The sequence below is a fragment of the Leptomonas pyrrhocoris genome, assembly GCF_001293395.1.
Source record: "Leptomonas pyrrhocoris isolate H10 chromosome Unknown, whole genome shotgun sequence".
Classification (NCBI taxonomy): Eukaryota; Euglenozoa; class Kinetoplastea; order Trypanosomatida; family Trypanosomatidae; genus Leptomonas; species Leptomonas pyrrhocoris.
The window spans coordinates 527,085-551,658 of NW_015438362.1; the positions used below are offsets into that span (position 1 = coordinate 527,085).

The 24,574-nt window shown below is 58.4% G+C and overlaps 5 protein-coding genes across 5 annotated transcripts; all 5 read left to right on the forward strand.

Moving 5' to 3' along the window:
* Positions 1-42: 42 nt before the first annotated feature.
* Positions 43-3,843, forward strand: ABB37_03835 (hypothetical protein; the record flags this gene model as incomplete). The annotated part of the gene is made up of 1 exon (XM_015801297.1): positions 43-3,843. The coding sequence occupies one exon, from the start codon at positions 43-45 to the stop codon at positions 3,841-3,843; it is 3,801 nt and encodes a 1,266-aa protein (XP_015659917.1).
* Positions 3,844-4,486: 643 nt separating this feature from the next.
* ABB37_03836 (trypanothione synthetase-like protein) lies at positions 4,487-7,129 on the forward strand (the record flags this gene model as incomplete). The annotated part of the gene is made up of 1 exon (XM_015801298.1): positions 4,487-7,129. Exon 1 carries the CDS (start codon positions 4,862-4,864, stop codon positions 7,127-7,129), a length of 2,268 nt encoding a protein of 755 aa, XP_015659918.1. The 5' UTR covers positions 4,487-4,861.
* A 926-nt stretch (positions 7,130-8,055) lies between these two features.
* On the forward strand, positions 8,056-9,807 carry ABB37_03837 (hypothetical protein; the record flags this gene model as incomplete). Its single annotated transcript, XM_015801299.1, has 1 exon — positions 8,056-9,807. Exon 1 carries the CDS (start codon positions 8,176-8,178, stop codon positions 9,805-9,807), a length of 1,632 nt encoding a protein of 543 aa, XP_015659919.1. The 5' UTR covers positions 8,056-8,175.
* A 1,084-nt stretch (positions 9,808-10,891) lies between these two features.
* Positions 10,892-17,497, forward strand: ABB37_03838 (putative C2 domain protein; the record flags this gene model as incomplete). The annotated part of the gene is made up of 1 exon (XM_015801300.1): positions 10,892-17,497. One exon carries the CDS (start codon positions 10,892-10,894, stop codon positions 17,495-17,497), a length of 6,606 nt encoding a protein of 2,201 aa, XP_015659920.1.
* A 1,241-nt stretch (positions 17,498-18,738) lies between these two features.
* Positions 18,739-24,008, forward strand: ABB37_03839 (hypothetical protein; the record flags this gene model as incomplete). The annotated part of the gene is made up of 1 exon (XM_015801301.1): positions 18,739-24,008. The coding sequence occupies exon 1, from the start codon at positions 19,131-19,133 to the stop codon at positions 24,006-24,008; it is 4,878 nt and encodes a 1,625-aa protein (XP_015659921.1). The 5' UTR covers positions 18,739-19,130.
* Positions 24,009-24,574: the final 566 nt, after the last annotated feature.

Genomic DNA, 24,574 nt, shown 5'->3' on the forward strand with positions numbered 1-24,574 from the left:
ACGCACACACATAGATAAAGAGCGAAAGCGAAGAATTCAGGTATGGAGCGGACGACGAGTGAGCTGGTCTCACACGGGGCTGCCCCCCACATGGGGCTTCTGCGATGCATGATGGAGCGGCGCGGGCGGCGCTCCCTGAAAGGGTACAAGAAACGTTTCTGGGTCGTCAACGAGCGCAGTTGTCGACTGGAGGTGTACCGCAACGATCAAGAGCACGTGCCTCTGCGGGTTTTCCGTGCCTCCGATATTCGCAACGTTATTTACGCAGATGACAAGCAGAATCGATTCTTCGTCATGGTCGTGCAAAATCGCGGTGCCCGTGACATCAATTTCCGGATGAGCAGCTTCGAGGAGCGTGAAGAGTGGTCGAACGCAATCACGCGCATCATGGACACCTACACTACTATCAACAAACACAGGAACGTCCTGGGTATGATCCAGCGACGAGCTAACACGGTGTCGGACGGTCTCGGTGTGAAGATCAGCATCGACTCGGCCCGCCTGCTCGCGGAGGTGCCGGACTCGCTGTTGCAGTACGTCGCGGAGGCCGTCGATATCTCGCTGGCCAGCGTGACGGCCATCGTGCGCGCCTACAGCGGCGAGTCCGCGGATATGCCGCGCAACTACATCTTGTACGTGCACGCAATAACCGACGAGTACGCCGTGGCGGTGCGCCGTGGCCCCAAATACAACCCGGTAGGACGCACCATGACGCTCAATGTGTGCCTCTTAAAGGTAAAGACGGACCGGGTGAGCTTTGTCGTTACACAGCCCGATGAAGTCTTCCGCCTGGTGCAGTCCAACGTCTTTCGCAACCCTGTCATCGAGGGCTGGATCGAAACGGAGCCGAACTGCGCGCGGGCGTGTGCGGACATCCAGGAGTACCTGGGCGTGCCATCTACCAAGAAAGGCTGGATCACCTTTCAGTGGGGCCAGCACGTCAGCGACGGCGCAAAGGTGGAGGCATTTCTGCAGCGCTTCGTCACCGCGGCGTTCTTTGAAGGAGCGCTACGCAGCGTGCGGGAGGCCGTGGTGCGTGTGGAGCGCGTGATCGCAGAGGTGAACCTACAGACGCTCATGCGGAACAGCGCGCTGGGCCAGCTGGCTGCCGGGCAGCGTGACAGCAGCACCGTTTCGGCGCGGCTGCAGCGCCGCTCCAACACAACGACGACCTTCAACGTCGGGGAAGGGGCGACGGCTGCCGGGCTAGGGAATGCGAGTGTCGTCGCTGCGGGGGCCAGCATAACGGGGATGCCCGCGAGCTTCGTACACAGCCGGCAGACGTCCACTGGTGTGCTGGCGGCCAGCGCTTCTGAGGAGTCTCTCGCCGTGAAGCTGATCCGCGACAATATTGCTGGACTGTGCATCCAACTGGAAAAGCGCGCCGTCGAGGAAGGTCGCTCACCGCCCACGTTCAGCGCCGTTCACACGCCCGACTACGAGCAGCACTGCCGGCCGGCTTTCCTGCTGGTCTCGAAGTTCCGTCGCTGCTTTCCACACCAACACCCTGTCACCGGAGATTCGCTGAGTGACGGGCTGTACGAGGTCGCCTTCAACGCCTTCTTGCAAATGCAGCTGAGTCAGCTCCGTACGGACTTGAATGGTATTTTTCTTCGCCAGGTGAAAGTTGTTGTCATGTGGGATCATCTTTTCAAAACCGCCGCAGAGCTGCCAATGTCGCTCACCATGCAGGAGCTCCCGCACCTTGTCCGCCACGTGCGTGGGGTGTGTCTGTCCCGGCTGCAGCACGTGGCGCAGGTTCTTCGCCACTCGCAGGCACAGTTGGCTGGCCCCACCCTGCAGCTGGAGGAAAACTCGCTCTACAGCATTTTCTGCACCTGTGTCAGCGCCGTTGTGGTGGACTTTGCGGCGTATGCGCCGACGGGCCGGGCAAGCGAGGTGCGCATCTTCGAGCCGTCCGTCAACGCCAGCGTGCTCACGGACACGCTTTACTGCGTCAGAGAGGAGGACACGCAGCGGCTGATGCACGCCCTCGGCCACAACCACCGCAGCGGCGCGAGCACGGTACGCGTTGGCCCTGCCATGAGCAGCTTTCACGGCGTCAACTTGTATGCGGCGGAAGCGAAGTTGGGAGGGTGGTGTGAGAATTACTTCTCCCTTCCCGAGCACACCACCCCGGCCGCGTTGGCGCAGCAGGTGGAGGACGAGTTTGATAGCGACTCCGATGGCGACACCGTTGGCACGCTGCAGCTGGCCGACTTTGGCGAGGCGGTGGCGCACGAGCGCAGCGCCGAAATTCAGCTACTGACGATGCAGCGCGTCGTGAACGCCATCTACGATTCCCAGCGCCGCGCACCGGTCGATTTGAAGATCGGGTCGGATGACATTCTGAAGGCCATCCGCGCCTTTGCCTCCGCCTTTGGCAAGGACAAGCGGCCGAGCAAGCACGACGTGGCGCGCGTGTTGATTGTGAACTTGCAGAGGCTGCGGCAGATGTACGTGCGGGCGGTGGATGATGAGACGACGTCGCTGCTGACCTGGGCCCAGGCCCGCGAGCTGCTGCGCGACTTCTGCGAATACGAGACGGACGAGCAGTACATCGACGACGAGCTGCGGCGGGTGTCGATCCCAGAGGCGGCGCAGGAGTCCATGCGGTCCTCCCCACAGGAGCAGCCCAGCGACTCGCACGAGCCGTTCATGTCCAACTCGTCGGCTTCCGCACACGTCACTGATGCGGGGCTGCGGCTGGAGGCGACCGGGGAAGATGGGCGCCTCTCCGCGCTCAACGCCGCCAACACGACCACGAGCAATATCCGCAGTAACCCCTCCGCCGTGAATTCTGACTTGAGCGTCAACAACACCTTTCCACATCCGGCAAAATCAACTCATTTGCCGCACCGATTGAACGGCGCGCAGCACTCGACGGTGGCACGCCGGCGGCTCTCCGTCACCAGCATGCGTCACCAGCCCGTGCAGGAGCCGCCCAACCCCGAAGCAGCGGCAGCGGCGGCAACAGCCGCTTCCACCCCGGCGTCTGCTGCGTCATCAACTGCACCCGCCCCGCTGCGCATCACCAATCCCTCCGCCGCACCAGAGGCATACGATTTTGCTTGCATTTCCGAGGTGGCGCTAACGAAGCTGCTTCCGCGCGAGGCCCTCCTTGCCCGCCTGGCGTGGCGCGTGGGCTTGGTCTTCGGCCTCGAGAACACCGGCAAGTCCCTCATCATTAACTCGATGCAGGGTGTTGCCCGGCCCACGGTGGCGACGGTGGGCATGTCGCAGCGTGTGGTCGCCTTCGAGGAGTGGGTGTGGGCCCTCAACGAATTGGGCGGTCGAGAGAGTTTTCGCAGCAATTGGCGCTACTACGTGCTCCGGATGGAGCAGGTGCACTTTCTCATGTTTGTCGTGGACGTGCGGAACGAACAGGGGTTTCGGGAGGCTTACCTGTACCTGAAAGAGGTGACGGAGCACTACCGCAGTGTGCCGCTCGTGGTCCTCTTCAACAACTTCCGCGAAGGCCATCGCCGCTTCGACATAAAAGAGTTCGAAGCCCTGATCAACTTACAGAAGCTGCGGTCGCGTCATGAGGCGGAGGTCCTCTCGTGCGTGTGCGACATCACCGTGGTGCACTCAAAGAACCGACGGCTCCCACCCGCGCTGGAAACGACGCTGCGACACCTGTCCAGCTTGCTCTTGTCCCGCTCTCAGCAGAAGCTGAAAGACGCGGAGTTGCCAGCGAAGCCGAAGGCGGCACCAGTCTCAGCTTGTGGCAGTGCGGTGGGCGGAGGTTTTGCGATGAGCGGGCTTGGTAGGGCGGGCAGCAGCGTCTCTTTCGCCCTAACACCGCTCCAACCACGACAAGGAAGCACGAGAGCCACATAGGGCCGCCGTGTATCTGGCGATGTGTCTATGTACTTGGAAAATCAGCCATCGTGCGTCGCATGTATGTGTGTGTGTGTTTGTGTGTGTTTGTGTGATTGCGCGTCGAGGGTATCGGGCATGCTCCTCTCCACTTCTTCTTTTACCTCCTTTACACCCCCGCTTCTTTTTTTTTTTGGGAAGTGGGTGTCCAACAGTATACAAAAATGAAAACGCCGTCACGTGGGTTTCGCGTACAGCACACGAGGTGCAGCAGAAGAGAGGACAACAAGATAAACAAAAAGAGCTTATTGAATAGTTTTCGCTCCTACACACTGTGAGCAAAGCCCGTCTTCGATCGGTTTCGCTAGAATTCTTTCAGCCCGTCATCCCAGCGCCACTTTATGAGAGTGTGCGGACGATGAACTGAGGAGTTAAATATGAGGCTGTGTGAACAGGTCTGTGACACGATCGTAAGGACATTTTTTTTTGCGTGTTCCTTCCTTGAGTGATGCCTTATCGATTTCTCTACCTCAAATCGACATTTTCACACCCTCGGTATATATTTTTCTCTCTGTGCATCTGTCTTTCATGAAACACACCATTGACACTCTCACCCAACTCGTTGACACGGTTGAAACGCAACTGCAAAAAAAAAAACGCACACAGAATTTTCGAACTTCATTTTTCCTCTAATTTTATCTCTCACATTTTTTCCTGCTGTTTTGGTGTAGGGCACCTTCTCGCTGTCTCTATCTGTTTCCATTCCTTTCACGCCGTTGCTTCGTTTTTTTTTTAATTCGGTGTTTGTGGAGCTACAGGCGTAGTGCGCATTGAACTCAGAAAGGCCGCGTAGTAAATACTATCACGGTTGACACAACTTATCTGTGTTGAAAGGAGGCTGCTATCTCTCTCTCAAGCGTTAGATTGTTTTGGTTAGCTTTGCCAACGATCGAAATAGCGGACGAAAGCCGACTACTTATTCTCGCTCGCGATAAAGGAAAATAAAAACGAAAGCACAACGAAGAACAGACGTCAAAGGATGGTCGATGCAGTCGCCACACCAGTGTCTCCTGCAGCGCAGCTTCTCCCCTACGGTGAACAACAGGGCAGCTTCCGCGGTGTGGTGGCCTGTTCGAACCGCGATGATGGCTACTTCAGCGGCGAGAACAACTACGTGAACTCCCTCATCTACACCGGCTACCGCTACCAATGTGTCGAGTACGCCCGCCGCTTCCTGCTGCTCACAACGGGCTGCATCTTCGGCAACTGCGGCCGCGCCAGCGAGATCTACGCGATGGACCACATCACCGATGTGGAGACCGGAGAGAAGTATACCCTCCATCACCACTGCAACGACGGCACCGCAACGCGGAAGCCGCAGCCCGGCGACGTTATTATCTACCCCTACCACCCCGAGCTGACGCCGTGGGGCCACGTCGGTGTCATCTCGTACGTCGACGACCATCGCGTCGGCATTGCGGAGCAGAACCAATACTTTGGCCCCTTTTTTTCCCCCAACGAGTCCTACCTCGACGGTGAGCGCTGTGTGGCCCGCTACGCCACCCTGTTGCACAACGCGGAGACGAACACGTGGACCATCGAGGAGGAGAAAACGATGCCGCAGAGCACGGGCTGGCTGTCCTACCCCGACACCCCAACCCGCGAGCACATTTACGCCCCCTTCAACCCCTTGCCGAACATCATCCGCGAGAGATCCACCGCCTTCGACGACCCAGACCATCCTCACATCACCCACTACCACCTCCACGCCGGACTCGACATCCCGAGCGGGCGGGTCGGACACGCTTATGGAATGCGCAGCGGCGCGGCGGAGACCCTGGTCGGCGCCACCAGCGCAACGGCACGCGTGCTGCGCTTCACCCTGCAATTCTTCTTTCATCGCAGCCGCCTCGGTCAGCCCTTCCGCTCGCTGCCCACGAACCCGCTCAACGCACCGCTGCCGGAAGGCGCGGATACGGAGACGAAGATGTGCCGCGACCTGGACGCGCTCTTCAAGCCGTTTGAGGCGGACGAGATGGTGAACGCGGTGGATAGCACGCCGATGGTGTTGCTGCAGGCGCTTGCCACCTACTTTGACATTCCACTGGAGCTGGTGCAGGCGATGGAGCGCGAGTTCTCCCGTGGGGAGATCCACCTGGCGGCCTCCCTCAGCTTTTACCCGAATGTGGCGACGGACCCCGAGGACATCGTGAAGTTTCGCACGCTGCACAAGGATATCCCGAGCGTCGACTCACCGGAGGAGTTCACCTCGCCCTCCTCCCCGGACAACAACGCGATGACGGCGTGCAACGGTCCTTTTGTGCCGACGGTACCAGGTGCGGTGGAGGAGATCCCGATCAAGAACCCGCACGACGAGGCGTGGTGTCTCGGTAAGGTGAACTTCGGCAACGCGCGTTTGTTGACGGAGATGGCGCAAATCGCAGCCATCGCCGACCCACTGAAGCAGGCGATTCACCTCATGACCCCCTCCATGCGCTCCTTCATGTCCACGCAATACCGCATGGACTTTGGTGCTTATTTGAAGATGGTCGAAACCCAGCGCGGCCCTCGCACCGCGTTCACCATTGTGATGTGCGACGTTCACCCGATGGACGGACTGCTGCGCGAGTTGGTGTTCATCATGCAGTCCTTATGTGAGCGCATGAAGTACCCGGTGCGGGTGGTGAACGAGAAGGACCTAACGTTCGAGAAGGGAAAGCTGCGATTTATGCCTAGCGACGTGTCGCCGCCGCCGTCATCGCCCGCCACGAGCTCGACGCCTATCGGCCCGTACGAGGTGAACTTTGTCTACGCGCTGTGCGAGTGGCCGCACCTTCTGGACAACAACGGTGCGAATCACGCGGCGCTGTACAATGCGGCCGTCGACCCCGCGTCGGACGTGGTCTTTGCGAAGCCGCTGTGGTCTTACCTGTGCTCCGGGCTGATCAATGTGAACGATGTGACGGAGTTAGATGTCAAGCCCGCCGACCCCACCCTCCGCCCTCGCTCGGTGCGCTTCTACGACATTGTCCGCCGCCTCTACCTGTTTGCCTCTCCGAAACAGCCGTACGAGTCGTGGGATCAGGAGGTGTCGGAGTTCAAGGACAGCTGCCGCCGCATCCACATCGACGCCCCCAGTGTGCCGCTGAACCCGCCGGGGCTGCTGCGGGGCGAATCGGCGATGCTGAACTTCGCCACGAGCTGCTTTATGGGCCACGTGGGTGGCTTGATGCACGAGGACGAGCACAATACCGGCGAGTTTGACGGCATCCCATCCTGCTTGTCGTTCATGTTCCCGAAAGATTAACGCGAGGGGAGACGTAATGGAAAAGGAGTAGATGCGTTTTTGTTTTGCGTGTAACGCAATTGACGAGCGAAATGCGTTCGAACGTAGAGCATTGGCCGCACTAATCAGGGACGGTCCGCGACAGCAACAGCGACAAAAAGAAAAAAGTGCTTTCAATATATATTTTTTCTTTAGCTGACCTCCGGTGAAACATGGGAAGCAATTAACGGTGAGGTACATATTACCGGTGGGGAGGAAAACCAACAAACAACTCACCGTCCTTACTCTTGCTGGGTTTCCTTTCTTTAGTGCAACACAAGGAAACGCGGATTCAGGTCTGTTTTCCACTGTTTCGCCACCGCTTCCACTTTTGCTTGTACGCACTCAATTATTATTATTATGCATACACGTTTTTTTCTTGGTTTGGTGTGCATAAGCGTGTTTTTCAAGCGCTAGCGAACATGGAAGACTCTGGACCACAACACACGTGACGATGCATGAAGAAGACAAAATCGGAGATATGATGCGGTCCTCTGCTGGCAAACCCTCCAGCTCTTGTTGCCTTGATTTTGCTTCTCGCTGCCGAAAGATTATCTGATCATCGCATCTCATTTGATGGGGTGCTATCATTTTCTGGAGGTGTGAAGGCACATTAGCTTCTCCGAAGTCAAGCACTTTGACGTTCGACTCTTCTTTTAGAGTGTGGAAAATACGCAAGAGACACCACGGCATTCGCTTTCGGGCCCAGAGGCGTAAGGCTGAAAAACACCGTTCGACAGCTCATTCTGCCACGACTTATGCAACCGCCAGCACGGATTTGTATTTCTATGTGTTATAAGTGATGCCTGCGCTGCCCCGCTGCGACGAGGAGATCTTCTTCTTTCTCCATTTGGTCAATTTGTCTTTCCTTCTTCTTCTTTTTTTTGCCGCCGTCGAATTTTCTCTACAGAGATGCCGACTGCTGCGCACTCGCAACCGTACTCAAAACAGTGCGCCCGATTTGGGTCTCTCACGGAATCTTTTTTTCTCCTTTGTGTGGCGCTTCCCCAGCGGGACTGTCTCTTGTAATGGCATCGTCGCCGTCCACTTCCCCCTCGTACCTGGGTAAAAACCCCTCCCCACAGGCCTTCGCGAAGTACGCCAAGAAGCACGACATCTTTCTCCACCCAGATGTGGCCTTTCTCGTGCCCACCAAGACGATGGGCATGGGCGTCTTCGCGGCCCGCCTGCTGCCGGTGGGCACTGTTGTCCTAAGCTGCCCGGAGGCGTCCGGCGTGTCACCGTACATGAAGGACGCGATCACGTCGCCGTGCGTTGCCGTTCTGCACGCCTCTCCCGCCGCCATGCAGGATGCCGTGCTCTTCGATGTGTTGGTACTGATGTCTGAACTGTGCCGGCCACACTCGTTGTGGCGACCGTGGCTCGAAAGCTGTCCCCCGATGATCCACCACCTGTTCGACTTGACGCCCAACCAGGCTGCTGTGCTAGGAGTGGCACCCGCGGTAGCAGTAAAAGCTGTTGGTGAGACTGCTCCAGATCGCTGCTCGAGCACTGAGGTGGGCGGCAACAGTAGCAGCAGTACCTCGCTGACGTTGGGACTGTCCCCTCTCACAGGTGTCGCGCAGGCTCTCGAGGAGCTGTGTGTGAAGGGGCGGTGGGCCGTTGCACAGAAAATCATCTCCTCAGCTCCTGACGTGTGGCCCGCGGAGAAGGCGACGCTGGAGCTGTTCTGCGATTGCCTCGCTCAGGTCTTTTCCCGTAACTTTCACCGGGAGGAGCTGGCGGGTCGTGAGGGACCCTATTTGCTGCCCGGCCTCGACATCTTAAACCACTCCTTCACCGCCAACACCACCTTCGAGGTGCGCGGCGGTGGACGCAAGCACGCGACGGCCTTCACGGTGGTCACCACGCGTGCGGTCAAGAAGGGTGAGCAGGTGTATGGCTGCTACGGCCGCATCGGCGCGGCGCGGTTTGCGGTGGAGTTCCAGTTTGTCACGAAGTCGGTGCTGCGGAACGATTTGGTCCGCTGCTCTGCGGCATCGTTGGCGACGGTTGCGACGCTGATGCACTACATCTTAGTGGCGGCAGCGGGTGAGAGCACCGCGAACGCATCGGCGCTCATTGAAGACTACCTCAACGAAATACCTGAAGCGGAGGGTTCCGTTGTTGCATGCCCAACTGGGGACTGGAAGCCGGAACTGTTCGGAAGTGACTCGTCCGCAGAGGTGGCCGCCCTTCACAAGGATATGGAACGCCGGGTGGAACAGCTGCAGCGACTCGGCATCCTCTTTGACGAGGGACTCTACTTGGTGCGGCCGTATGCCACCTGGACGGAAGAGGAGGCGGCGGAGGGTGCTGCAACTTTTCGGTGGAGCGCACCGAGCGAACACGAAAAGGAAGTGGCGCAGCACGGACGTGTGCTGGCCGCGACGGTGTATTTGCTTACCGCACCGAAGACGGAGTACGAAGACTTGTACCACCGCATCACGGTGGAGTGGACGGCGCCGCAGACAGCAGCGGTCGCACGTGCGGTGCGGGTTTTTGTGGCCATAAAGGTCGCTGCGGCGCGCCGCCAGAAAGCCTCTCTGGCGCAGGTCTTCAGCAGCTCTGACCGTGACGTGGTTCGTCGGCAGCTTATCCACGATACTCTTTCGTCGGAGGTAGCCACACTTCGTTATTACGCAGATGCCGTTGCATAGACGACGAAGGGAAATAACGGAAAGCAGCAGCAACGCGTCTTGAAAGTTTTACTAAATAACGTTTTTATACGTTTGGGCTTTTCTGTGGATGCTGCGTCACGAATACGGAAGGGGGCGACGCCACGCTGCTGATTGACATTTTTTTTTGGTCATGCAACTCAGCTGAGTGTGAAGCTTTTGCGTTGTGGAGGATATACGGCTCGATTGGGGCATGCCGAGTTTTTTTTTCCTCCCTTTTTAATTCTTTATTCGTTTTTACCGCGTAATTAAAATGTCTCTTTCACGGGAGGCAAATATCTTAAACTTATTAAAGGAAATTCCCACACTCGGAACCGTAGACGTGGATCATGTCAGTTCTCCAAAAAGTTAGACTGTTTTCATCGCGGTCAACAAGGTATTTCTGGTGCTTCAAGTCTTCTGGGAGTACTAATAAGAGCAGTAATTCTGCTCTACGGCAACATCGCCGGAGCCGTGGCGCTTGTCTTCACGCTGGGGCGTTCTTGGCTGTTGCCTATTGCTTTATGTTTTTTCTCCTTAAAAGCATTTGTTTCTCTTACCGTTTCCTTTCTCAACTTTCCTCTTATTGCAATCACTTCTGTGTTTCCATGGCAGTGCTGTTGATTGAGTAACACACCCACACACACAAACAAAACCACTTGTTGCCGCTCATTTTCCTTTTACAGTTTTTTTGTCAAGTAGTCTCAATTTCTATTTTCTTTCCTCTCTGCAGACCTGGAAGCCCGCACAGAGCAGCCGACTCTTTCTTGTGTTCGGAAGATCTGCCTGACGCAACGGAGCATCGACGGTCTCATTTGAGCACAGGTTACACCGTGCGCGTTCGATTCTTCTTCATATTAGTACTATTCTTCCCTCTTTTTTTCCCCCTTTTTTGGTTTCCTTGCCAGGCTTCTTCTTTCAACGGTTTCGCATATATATATATATATAAGCGACGGTATACATTCGTGCGTTTTACAACCGACGGGGGAAAAAGAAACGTAAACGGGTTTGTCTGAGCGGTGCGGCGTGGCAAAATATTTTCATGGCGTTGGATAGCACCGTGCATATACTGTAGTAACGTGCATCCATGGGCAAACTCACCATCAAGGTGCAAAAATGCCAGCTGTACCGACCTGCCGTGAATGGCGGCTCCTCTATCAATCCGCGCGTCACCGTCATCGTGGATGGGACGTACCGCTTCCAGACGCGCGTCAAGAAAGATACATTCGAACCGCACTACCACGAGAGTTTCTTCGTGGGCAGCACGCATCGTCTCGCCGTGATTGAGATATCCGTCTACGATGTTCAGGAACCGATAGGGCTGGCGCTGCCGGGCATCGGCATCGTGACTGCGGCGCGAGGTGTGGTGCGCACTCAAAACTGCACGATGATGGATGACTCGGATCAGGCAAGTGCGATGAACAACGGCGTGATGGGCGCTGGCGCGAGTGCCGGCGCCGGAGGTTCTTCGTCTGGCTCGACACCGCCGGTTCTTCTCGGGCGCTGTTACATTGCCACGCAGCGACTCGTGCACGACCAGCGCAAACGTCGCACCTTCCACCTCGGCACCCCGCTGGGTCCTCTAACGTCCGCCTCTCTGGACGACTCGGAGACTTCAATGTCAGCTGGAGAAAAACGGGGAAACCCGCCGCACAAGCCCGGCGAGCAGGAAGGCTCCTCCCTTCTCGGACAGTCTCTCCCACCAGGCATTGCCGGGACGGTGACCATCTCGTTGGAGTCCGACACGCTTGGTGACCCGCCAAACCGCCTGCGCCTCGATGAGGCACTGGAAGAGCAGAACGTGCGCGGGCTGCGCCGCTTTTTTCTTTGCTACGATAAACCGAAGGTTCAGTTGCTCGATGTATTGATGTCTCACGTGCGGAACCCGTCGGAGCTGGTGGAAAATGATGGCCTCAACAGCGTTAAAAACTCCCTCGCACCGCCAAAGACGGGCGAGAAACAAAAAGCGACGTCATCCACACCGCGGCCGAGCATCCGCAATGGAAGCTTGACATCGTACACGCACAGCCGCGTCTCCTCCACGGCGAATGCTGCGGCGGCGAACGAGGACACCCTCGAGCCGATGCCGTTGTCGGTCCACCGGGATGGTTTGCACGAGGCCACCGCAGCAGCAAATAACGGAGGCGACAAGAATGTGACCGACTCCGCCGGCAACTCGATGGCCCGTACGAGCGCACCGCGGAAGCTGGTGATGCGTCAACTCTGCATCGGCGGCCGAGCAGAGCTCACTGTGGATGTGCCGGACAAGTTCGAAACCTTCGAGGAGCTCATGGCTCGTCTCTGCGCGCATTACCGCGCTGCGGAGCCTGGCGACTTCCGGATGGTGATGCGCGTGGATGGGTGCACGAACCTGGACAAGGACCTCTGGAACAAGTCCTTTATCGGCTCGGACGATGTCTACGTGGTGCTGCGCAGCGAGGCGGAGCAGTTCGCGTCAGAGATGGTCACGCTGCGGAACACCGTGGTGTGGACAGAAGCGAACACCATCACCCTCGACGTCGTCAACCCGCATCGGTTTTATGTGTTGTTGATTCTAATGGGCTGCGGCGGTGGCAAGACGTACGAGATTGGGCGGTGCTGCGTCAGTGCGGCACCGCTATCCCAGGGCCACGTCTCGCGCCGAGACATGTTTTTGTGTACGGGCGAGGGCATTACCCGCATGGCCACGAACGGCGTCGCGCACCTGCTGGCACGCCCCGTCAACTTCGGCTTCACTCCGGTTGACATGGCCGAGAGCGTGGACGACTTCTACGAGCGTCTCAACCGCTTTTTCGTCCGCTACGACCCGCTCCGTCTGCCGGAGGTGGACATGCTGGTGAAGGCCCGCTTGTCGGAACAGGAGACCTTCATGCAAGAGCTGGTCGTCCAATATGGTCGTGAGCCCGGCACGGTGCGCTTGCTGATCGCCGTCGAGTTCCTCATCTCCCTCCGAGAGTCCGCCGAGATGGACCTGGATGAGAAGGAGGTGCGTCTGTTGATCAGCATGGGCTTCTCCACCGTGCGCACCAAGTCGATGCTGGTTAGCCAGTTTGCGCCGACGAAGGTGAAGGAAAAGTACATGTTCGACGTGGTGCGCGAAACCGACCTCATCCGCATTGAGGTCGTCAACGCGCGTCGGGAGGACGTCATCTACGGCCGCGTCGACTTCAGCTGCCTTAACACGCAGCGCGGCGTGATGAATCAGCGCGATTTATACCTCGTCGGTGCCGCCGGCACACCTGATGCGTACTTCAGCGGCATCGTGCGCCTCAAACTGTACAGCGACGACGTGGGCCACACGTACGAAGTCGACACTGCACTCGAGGACAGCTACGCGGGGCGGCTGCGACGGTACGTGCATCGACGCGTGCCGGAGAGTCTGCACCGCGTGAACCTGGCCGTGGCGACGGTGTTTGACATGGAGTCGTTCATGGCGCAGATGAGTCTGCAGTACGGCGACGAGGACCCGACGTATGCGTTGTACTTCACCGTCGTCGGCTGCCGCGACCTGCGCTCTGGCATCGGTGGTGTGAACCCGTACGTGGTGGTGCGTCTTGGCATCGACGCGTACCAGACGAAGACGGTCAAGTCGAGCGTCGAGCCCGACTACTTTGAGTTTTGCGAGTTTTACTACGATCGCCCCGGCGACATGGTGTTGACGCTGGTGGTGATGGATCAGTCAGATATTGGAAGGGATGAGGAGCTCGGACGTGTTGCGATCCCGTTGATAGATGTGCAGCCCTCCAAGCAGTACAACGATTGGCTGCCGCTGCTGCTGGAGAAGAAGAACGGGAAGGTGAAGGAGATGGGCACGATTGGCTTCAAGTACACTGTCGTCGACCTCAACTTGGTGGATCAGACCCGGCTGCGCCTCTTGAAGCGCCACGCGCTGCGCACCGATATGGAGGTGCCGGTTGTGATGGAGGGGTTGCGCGGCAACCGCACCTCCACGCTGAGCTCGGTTGGCGGTACGAGCCGCGCAGACGTGACAAGCAACGCAGCGGCCACCATCAAGCCGGGAACTCCGCATCCCGTGAGCAGCACAGGCCAGCGGTGGAGCAACTTTAAAAAGTACTTTCAATTGGCTCCGCTCACGGGCCGGACCCTTCGCACCGTTAGCTCCGCCAATGCTGGCGCCTCCGACGTCAAGGGCTCGTCGAACGGCAACGAGGAGACCACGCACGTGGTGAAAGACCAGGACACCGTGTCGTTCAATTCGACCAAATCCGGTGTCCAGCGGATGCCGACGCTCAACTTGATGGACGGTGGCATCCACTCCGTTGAGGAGTTCTGCTCCGCCGACGACAGTTTGTTGAACTCGAATATGGCCTCCGAGACGGAGGCTGACCTGTCCGCCTCGATGGACTTCGCCACCGATGAAGGCGCGGAGCAGATGAACACGTCGGTTCTGCCAGTAGACGCGAACGAGTCGCCGAACGACGTACGCGGGCCGTCGAAGATGCAGCTACGCGTGCGATTGCTCAGCTGCACGAATCTTTTGAAGCTCACCCGCAACCCACCGAACCCCTATGTGCTGCTCTCCACTACGTGCGAGTCGCACCGATCGCGGGTGCAGTTTGACACGACGGAGCCGAGGTTCAACGAAACCTTCAAGTTCCGAGTTGAGAACCCGAACACCGACTTCCTGTCCATCACAGTGCTCACGGAGACGCTGTACGGGTCGAAGAAGCTGGGCCACTGCACCTTGTCCATGCGCAACGTGCAGCGGGGCGCCATGCGCACGCGCTGGACGTCGCTCGTCGTCCACCCTTTCAAACCGAACGCGACGGAGTACGGCGCCATCTACCTCTCTCTCGGCGCCATCAACTTTGGCATGAACTACCTGCCGTCCATGGACGCCGAAAATCGTCTCCGCGAGAAACTTCGCGAGTATTTGACGCTGCACGCACGTCCTCAGCTGCACCGGCTGGAGTGGTACGTGGGGGAGTTCTCGCAGATGGAAAGTGTGCTGCTGGGTGGGTGGCTACACGACGGCGGCAGTGCTAGCGGAAACCTACACGGCGGTGTGGGCCACCGGATGGCGCTGGGGGGCCGGAGTGGTGGGGCGGCAGACAGTCATATGCAGGCGGCAGAACTGGAGGTGTCCGTCTACGGCATCTCGCACCTCTACGCGAACGGCTTCTTGTCGGAAGGCAGCGTGGTGGTGAAGGCTCGTGTGAACGGCCGCACCCAGGCCAAGACGAAACCGTTGGCCGGCACCCAGGGCAGCTTCGTTTTTCCCGAAGGCCAGGAGCCGCTGCGCTTCACGGTCGACCAACCCGCGACGGCACTGGTTGAGATTAGCGTAATTTTGAACGGCAAGATTTCCGTCGGCGATTGCTTTGTCTCGCTGGAAGACCTCCATCGTGGCGTTGCGAAAGAACGGACGCTGATGCTGGTGAAGGACTCCAAGTCCTCGCGCGCGGAGCCGATCGGCCTCGTGACGCTCGGCGTGCTTAGCGACAACTTCGGCAGCTCCGCCCCCCCGCCCACCGCGGAGGACCTCGCATTGCATTCTCGCCTGACCCGCTTCTGTTACTTCTACCTCCCCACCGAGCTGGTGATGGTCGACGTGAAATATGCCACCACGCTGAACGTCGCGGCCTACCTAAACCGAATGGTGCAAAAGTACGGCCCTGAGCCGGGAGAGTTTCACCTGCGCTTCACTCTGGACCGCGTGCGAAACATGCGTCTCCGCCGCGACGGCTCCCGCACACACCTTTTCTGCATCTTGCGGGTCGGGCTACAGGAGTTCCAGACCTCTATTGTGGAGGGGGAAGCGGAGTTTGTATTCTGCGAGAGCTTCGACCTCATGGTTGGACTGCCGAGCCGGGAAAAGGTGGAGCTGATCGTTATGCGCTACTCTCCTTCCAAGAACATCGTGGTGGGCCGCACCGCGGCCTCCCTGGATGACGTGGAGAGGCAGGAAAAGAATGACCTGGAACTGGCCCTGGTCGATCACAGCGGCACCAAGGCGGCTTCTGTGTGGGGCGTGTTGAAGGTGTCGGTGTACCCGCAGGACTTTGGTCGAGAGCGTGGGGCGCATCTTCGCACGCAGTCGTCGTCGGAGTTCGGCATCGATGGCGTCCCAAACCTGGCACAGACAACGTACTTGTTTATGAACTCCACGACGGCGATGGAGGCGACGCAACGACGTTACGGTAGCAGTAGGGCCTCACCGTTGATGGCGCCAGGCAGGGCGGGGTCCGAAAAGCAGCTCGACAAGGGGTCATCCCTTTCATGGCAGCAGATGAGGCGCGCTGACGATCCCCTCTCTCGCGAGGAGAGTCTCTTCATGGACAGGAGTATTTCGCCAGCCGCGCTGAAAGACGGCACCTCCGCTTTCGTCACCATCGTCGGCTTCGCAGGGCTGACGTTAAAGGAAGCCGAGGTGTATCTGCGCGTCTCGGAGGGCGACACCGTGCTGCTCAAGACGAAGCCGATCCCCGTCGAACAGCTCGTGGCGCTGGAACCAGCCTCCGCGACCTTCAAAGTTGAAAACGTTGCCGCCAACTACGAAAGCACCTACACGCTAAAACTGGGCGTGCGGAATCTCTTCGTCGCTGATGCCGTGTGCCACGCCGATTTCTGCGTCACCCGTTGTCCCGCTAACCGGACCGTCGAGAAGCGACTGCGCCTGTATGACGAGAGCGGCCGCTTCCTTGGCATCTGCCGGATAAGTGTCAACATGCCCAAGGTGCACCTCCCCGTGCAGCAGTGGCGGCACCTATCCCCGAGCGTCTTTGAGCCCTTGATGGACGATGTCGCGTCTCTCCTGGCTACCTACACCCCGAAGGATCTGCGCCGGCTGGATGTGCTGCTCTGCCGATCTCGTGACATACGCGAGCTGCACAGGTCGCTCCGTCTGCAGCTTGCGCCGAGCGTGGTCGCCACCATCTACGTGGCAGTTCACAAAATTGACTTCCACTCTGCCACGCTGCGCCACACGTGTGTGGTGGCGGCGACGGTCGGTCGTTTCACGTGCGAGGCGGAGCGCCGCCCGCCTGGTGCTTCTCCGGTTTATCCCTACGGCATGTCGAGGGAGGGCATCGCTAAGCTGGATTTCCCGCTGCTGCGCGTCGACATCAGCGAAACAGGACCGGCGGCATTGCTGACCCTCTCTGTCAGCGACCGTGCATCGAAGAGCAAGGTCGAGGAGCTTGGCCGCACCGTCGTTTCTCTACGCGCCCTTCTCACACCGGCTGTGTTTACGATGTCGGAGAAGGTGCAGGTGCCTCTGGTGTCTGTCCGACACGCCTCCAATCGCGTTCACGCGGTGCTGATCGGCACCATTACCTTCAGCATCTTGCCGCCCTCTTTTGAAAGCTACAGTTCTGTGGTCCGTTTTCCCACGCGAGTGGTGGAGGGATTCGATCGTGCCTACGTCCGCTACTACATTCGCCGCATCAGCCGATTGCTGAACCACTACGACGACAACTCGCTCGTGGACATCCACGCGCGCATGTACGAAACCTACGTCTCCAACCGCGGGTGGGAGAGCGGGCTGCCGGCGTACTTGGCTGACATGGTGGCCCGCTGGGGACCTGAGGTGGACGAGTGCGAGCCGCCGCCACCGATTTCTCGTGGTATGAACGCAGCAGAGGAGCCGCCAGCGGATGCAGAGGACACCGCAAATGAGGCATCAAGACCGAAGGAGCTCACTGCAACTACAGCAAGCCGACTCCTAGAATAAGAAAGGTCGCTAAAAACAAAAGGGTAAATGGGGGGGGGGGCTGGTCGTGCGAGTTGTCTTGTCGTTTAAAGAGGTTCTTTTTTTTTTGGTTTCAACATATATTCCTCTGTTGTATCAGCAGTGTTGCGCATTGAGCCTTTTTTCCCTGTTTTTAATACAGTAGTTTGTCCTCGTTTTGCCTCCTGTACAGCCGTTCCTTGCCTTGTAGAATAATTATTGCCTTTCAATGCTTTCATCTGTTTTATTATTATTCCTTCTCTTTCGCGTTGTATTTAAATGTGCCACGGGAGAAGTGCCGGCGGGGCGAAATGCTGCGAACTCTAAACGCTTCCAAAAAAAGGGCGCGTTGCTCTTTAGCTAGACAATTCAGGTCTTAAAAAGAAAAGGGAAAAGAAAGCATCCCAAAACAAACGATATCTCTTTTTTTTTTTCAACTGTACACTGCTCTTCAGTAAAGCGCAGTGACTTTTCCTTCTTTGTCTTTCGGCTATGTACTTTACCTGTCTGGCGTGCCCCTGCTTTCGTTTGGTCCCTCTCGTTCGTAAAACGAAGAACGTGTCTTTCCCATTATAACTGCGCTGTGCATCAGTCTAACACGTTCCATCTTTAAGATACACGCTCATTGCGGTTAACATTTTTTTTGTCGGAAGAGACGTGAATCTTCCTGAAGCGTGTTCATCAACCCGGCGCCTATTTTTTTTTTTTAAACAGAAGACATTGCTACTATTATTATTTCGCTGCACCAGCTGTAGCTCTGCTCACTAAGGGAAGCAAGGTCCTACAATCCCATCTACACGATGAACGACAACAACACCAAACAAGAAAAAAAATAGAAACACAATAAGAGCAACGTGAACTGCTACACAGCACGTGGGAAAGCGACTTTTGCATACACCGCTGTCCTCCGCTTTCGATGTTTTGGTGGTCATTTTGAGAAACAGTACAATGAGTTTTATTGAAGCTGCGTTGCTCTAAAAGTTAAAAAACAAAACATTTCACAAGTGACAGGTAGTGAACTACTGCTCCAATCACTCCAAGACAGTCATTCACCAGAGCCACGCGTACGTTTCGGTTGTCGCTCTTCCTTTACCGCTAAATGAATATCTACTGATAATATTGATATCATTAGCAAAAAGTACACGCGTTGTTATCTGGATTGATGATTGTTTTTTTCCCCATCTGCCATTCTCACGTACGACTTCCCTTCTTTCCCTTTGCACCGAGGACGTCTGCCCAATCAAAGCCGCAACTTCCGTGTAACAGCAAATACAGAAAACCAAAGCACACAGTATCAACGGTGCCACACAAGCGTGCTTTTGTTTTTAATTTGTTTTCCAAAGACAGAGAAACAGTAACGGCAGCCAAACCTCAACATCCGATCAACAGGGACAAAAAAATCTACTCAATTAGGTATCGCTCTCAACCCTTTACGCGTTGCGAAGCTTCATAGTTTTTTCCTGTAGAGGATATTTTTCTGCGCATCTCTTTTCGGGTTTCTCCGGCGTTTAGTGCAACTACCTAGTGATTTCTTTGAAAAGGGGAAGAAGTACCTTTGTTTTTCCTGGGTCGTCGTTTTTTCTGTGCTCGTGCTTGGTGAACAAATCCGTCTCCAAGGGAACCGAAGCGTCAGAAGATGCCGCGCCACGACAACCGCCACGGTGCTTCACGGCGGCATCATCGTGCCGCGGCCCACCGCTCCCGACACGCAACCTACCGCAGGGGCGAAGAGGACAGCCAACCTTTCGACGAAGTTGTCAAAAGGCCAGGAAAGACGACACAACGACGGGGCGCACCCCGCTCGCGCGCGCCGTACCAGCACGAGCAAGACACCGACGACAGCGACGACTACCCGCGGCTGGCCTACCTCGAGAATGACCACGCCTCCCGCCGCAACCCAAGCACCCCAAGTGCAGCAAGTGGGGCCAACTCAGCGCGCGGCAGGGGCGCTCCCCACCGCAGCCAGACTCCCCGTGGCCACACGACCAGCGCTTTACCTAGCACTCAGCTGGCGAGCTCGTCTTCACGGCGGCGCAACAACAACGACGTCGGCGGCAGCGGGGTGCGGCGATCCAAACGTGCCACCGGCCTGGTGGAGTCCCCGGCGGACGTCACTACCTTAGACGACTACCAAACACCTATCCGGCGCCGCCGCGACGATGGACGGTACGTCTACGACGACGGCAACGGCTACAACGCGAATGCGCCCCCGCAGCGCGGACACCACGGAAAGAGAGCGGCGGGCACAGGGGCAGGGGCGGGTGGTGACAACGTGCGCGAGCCGCTCCGCCACCATCGCCCGATGTCCGGATCACTCCTTGGCGACGAGAGCACCAACATCGACGTCCCCGTAGATGTGAGTGAAACGTCGTCACAGACAGGCCCGTTTCATTTTCGTGTCCGCGTCCACGAATGCCGGAATGCATTCGACGACCTGCGCGACACGCACCGGGCGGCGCCGGCTGTCTACTTCGCCATCCACACCGCCGAGAAGCGCGGTCACACTGGCGTATCGGCGGGCGGTGGGGTTTACGACCCGGTCTTCAACGACGAGTTCATCTTCACCTCGGCCGACCCGGAGCACGATGCACTGGTGTGTACGCTGGTCGCCGTCGCGACCCCGTCGCAGCGTCGTGACAAGAAGGTGGCGGAGTGCGTGCTGTCGCTGCATAAGTTGGCGTGGCAGGTGGAGCGGATGGTGTGGGTGCCGCTAGTGCGTCACCCGGGCACGGAGCAGGCTCACGAGCAGGGTGAGGTTCGTGTGAGCATCTTCTCGGAGGACTACGGCTACGACGAGGTGGCTCCCGAGGAGGAAGAGATGGCCTGTTCGACGGCGGTGCACACCACCTTGCTGCGCTACGCTCCAAAAGAGCTGCACCGGCTGGACTGGCTGACCGCCGCCTACGTGGATAAAGGGCCGGAGGGTTGGAAGCAGCTGGAGGCGTTGTACCGTGCCCGCACGATGGAGCCCGTGCCGGTGAAGATGATGCTGCGGCGTGTAGAGGGGTTGATGGACGATGCGGGGCGGCCGGTGGGCGCCTGCGACGTGTACGTGGTCGTCGATGATGGACTCACGGAGCAGCAGTCGAGGATGGCCGCCTATCGCCACCGCGCCACCTTCAACCAGGACTTCCACATGATGCTGGTGGACCCGGAGACGGACACGATGAACGTGACGGTCTTCGGCAACGGCCACAAACTCGGCGAGGCTGTGGTGGGCCTAACAAACGTTCAGGCCAGTGTGGCAAAGGAGGTGACGTTGATGCTCGTGCGCGCCGCGGAGACCGGTGACGCGTCGAACGGCGGCCAGGTTGTCTTGACGCTCTTGACGGAGGAGTACAACAGCCCGCACCCCATGACAGCCGCACAGGAGGCGAAGCTGCGGAACCGCGTGCGCAACTACCTCTGGTGCTACCTGCGCGACGACCTGCACCGCCTCGACGCCATCGTCGGCAGCATCGACAACGAGGACGTGTACATGAAAGAGTGGACCCACACCATCGGACCCGAGCGCACGCCGAAGCTGCTGTTGATCAACGTGCGGGAGGCGACCAACATCGGCGCCGAAAACAACGGCATGGTGCCGCGGTGCTACGTGCGCGTGTGTGTAGGGCCTGAGACGCAGCGGACGGAGCTGGCGGTGTCACGCAACGGCTGCGTCGCCTTCAAGAACCCGCTTCACGTGCACGTCTACGACCCGGCGAGTGACGCGGTCGAGGTGATGCTCGTTGCGGACAGCGACGACGGCGAGAAGGAGATCAGCCGCGTCACCTTCGGCGTGGGCAACCTCCCACGCGGCCAGCGTGTGCCGCGGACGCTGCACCTCGTGGCGGACGCACTGAAGCGCACGGCTCACGTGCAGGGCGAGGTGGCTGTGGAATTGATGGCCGAGGACTTTGGCAACTCCGGCGCAAATGCGAAGGCGGCCATGACGAAGATCTACTCCGCGAGCAGCACGCACATGCAGCGTCTGGAGGGCATCACGCAGCGCAGCTCTCCCGAGAAGCTGCATCGTGTGCCGTTTATACTGGACACCGCCACGCCGGACGAGGCGGAGCGCGTGGTGAAGGACGAGGCGAAGCAGCACGGCACCGACGTAGCCGTGGCGCCGATGACGGTGAAAATCGTTGGCGTACGAGACTTCAAGCCGGCTACGAACTTCTACGTGAAAGTGTATCTGAACAAGGAGCCTATCTTGCGCACCAGAGATCTGAAGGGAGGGAAGGAGGTCACTTTGAACATCGACGACAACAACGAACGCACGCTTCGCCTCGGCAATGCGGCGCAGTCGGTGATGACCTTCAAGGTGGCGCGGCATCGCTCTGTGCTGAAGGGGGTGGTGCTGGGCGAGGCGGAGATTGCCTTGTCGACGCTCATTCGAGGTGAGAAGAACGTGCTGTGGCTGCCTTTCCTCCGCTCCTCAGACCACTCGAGATCCTCTGCGAAAAAGTCCGCGTCCTGCACTGCCGGCAATTCGGAGAAGAGGTTGAAGGAGACGAAGAACTCCCCGCCAACCGGTGCGAACGGGTCTTCGCAACCTTCGCAGCAACGGCAGCGCGACGACGCAGCAGCCGCGGCGCCGCATGGCGGGGCATCGCCCGTCGGCTTTCTTGGCGTGGAGCTGCAGTCCATGGCCTTCCCCAACACGACGGTGACGGAGTACGTCATTGAGGACGAGTCTGGCGCGAAGAGCGTGCCAGCGCAGACGGTGGTGACGGCGGACGTGACGTCGCTGGTGGCCAAGATGCGGCCGAGTGAGCTGTCGAGGGTGCAGCCCATGATCGCGCAGTGCTCCTCGCTGAAGGACGCCCACGCTGAGCTGCGCGCACAGCTCAGCCCGGTACCGATCGCGGGCACCGTGTACGTCCAAATTCAATCTGTCGAGCTGACGAGTCCCGAAGGGCAGCGGCAGGAGAGCCAGGGCGGCGTGGCGGTGGAGGCGTCGTTCGGCAACGAGCGTGGGCTGTCTCGCAAGGGTGGGGCCGACCTCGCCAGCGGTGCGGCTCGCTCCGGTCCGCGTTACTCGCAGATTCGACTGGACATTCCGGACAGCGTCGTCAGCCGCCGCGGCGGCGGCCGCAGAGAGGAATCGGCGCGAGAAAGCACGGGTGTTCCGGCGCTGGAGCTGCGCCTCATTGGGGGGAAGCCTCGCAACACCTCCGCTACCGCTGGTTGTGGTGGTGGTTTTGGTTCGTCTGATGCTGCCGTAGCGCGCAGCGGTCAGGCATTTGTGTACGGCGGTGCCGGGGACGCCTCTGAGGCGACGACGGAGTCGCGCTACGCGGGCGGCGAGAACAACATCAACAGCTACCTCAAGTCGCCGAAGCGCCATAGTCATCACTGGGGCATCAAGCAGCCAGACGAGGAGCGGGCGGGACAGCCATCCACGATGCTCATTACACAGCAGCAGCACGAACAGTCGCAGAACCACAGCAGCTCCACGTCAGCGGCCCACAATGGCGGTGATGCTGGTGAGGCGTCGGTGCGTGCCGCGCCGAAGCGGACGTGGCGCGCCAATAGTGCTTTTAACGATGCGGCCTACTACCATAACGCACAGACTACTCAACAGCAGCGTTCCCATCCACCCGATACCACAGAGGCGGAGTCGGAGAAACACTACTTGGGCGGTGCGAACAACCTCCGCAGCTACGTCGAGTCCTCTACGCAGTCGAATTCGCGTCGTCAGAGCCCCCGCCGGCAGGACCACCGTACTCAGTCAGAGGTGTACAACAACAGCAGCCATCGCAGCCGCACTGCGTCGCCGTCGCCCGCGCCGGGAACTGCCACGGGTGTGAGTCACGCCGCCCCCTACTGTGGGGAAATCGGGCTGGTGCGTCTCTCGCTTCGCGCGCTGCTCACCACGCCGCTGTACAAGCTGGGTGATACGATACGGGTGCCGATTGTTGCCCCGAACATGCCTGCTTCGCTGTCGTACCGCGCCCGCCACTCGCCCGACGTAAATCAGCGCTGTGTCGTCGGCCACGTCACGCTGCGCATCGCCCTGCCCGCTTTTGAGCACATCGCGGAGTCGCTGCGGCTGGGCAGCCGGCATGTGATGTCGAACATTGTCCCCAAATACGTGCACTACTACGAGCGCCGCATCGGGGCGTACTTGCGCACGCACAACGCGCCCGATCTCGTCTCCTTCCACTACAACCTGTACGAGCGCGATGTGGCGACGGGGAGCTGGCCGGTGTCGTTGTTCGACTGGATGCAGGCGTTGCTCAAACGGCATGGACCGGAGACAGCCAACTTCGGCCCCGAGCCGCCGCTGCCGTTCGATCCCGAGGAATGGGAGCGTGCGCGGCAGCGTGACGAGTCGCTTCGCAAAGAACGAGTGGCCGCCATTGCGTCCTCGAGCCGCGGTGACAGTCTCGCGGCATCGGAGAGGGCTCTGTTTTCGCCCAGGACGAGCCCGTCAACGGAGGCGTCTCCGAGCCGTCGCAAGGAGAGTGCGCGTCGCCGCTCCAAGAATTCGTCAAAAGCAGCAGCGGAGGCGACGTACAGCTTTTGAATTTAGCCATCATGCTTTTGGTTGTATTTTCTTGTGGTGGTGCTTCATCGTCTTTTCTCCTCCCTATTTCAGGTCTTTTCTTTCTCTTTTTGTTTACTTGTAGCAGTATTTGCCTTCTCAACATGTTTAGTTTTACCATTCTATTTGTTCGCTCGATAGAACAGCACTGAACGTTTCCTTTTTTCTTTTCCGTTCTTCATTGCGAGGTCGACGGCTGCGACAACCGCGAGTGGATGTTAAAGGATGCACAGGAGATGTATGTCTTCCTGCGCAGGGTGGGGTTCTTTCGTTTTCCCTTTCACCCGCTGCTGAGTTTTTTTCGCCATGATGTTGCTTTTCATTTCTGGTGCATTGAGGCGCCCTTGCGCTCGTGCGTTGTTGTTGGTGACGTACTGTTTTCATCCCGCTGCGTACCGGGTGTTGCTTGGTGCACCTATCGGTGCCTTGTACGATTGCTGGATCTCATCAACGACTTCTTTTTCTTTTCTTTTTTGTTTGTTTCTTCTTCGTTGTTTCCGCTTTTTTTTTTCCTGGTATCGCATTCATCGTTATCTTCGAGTCTTTCT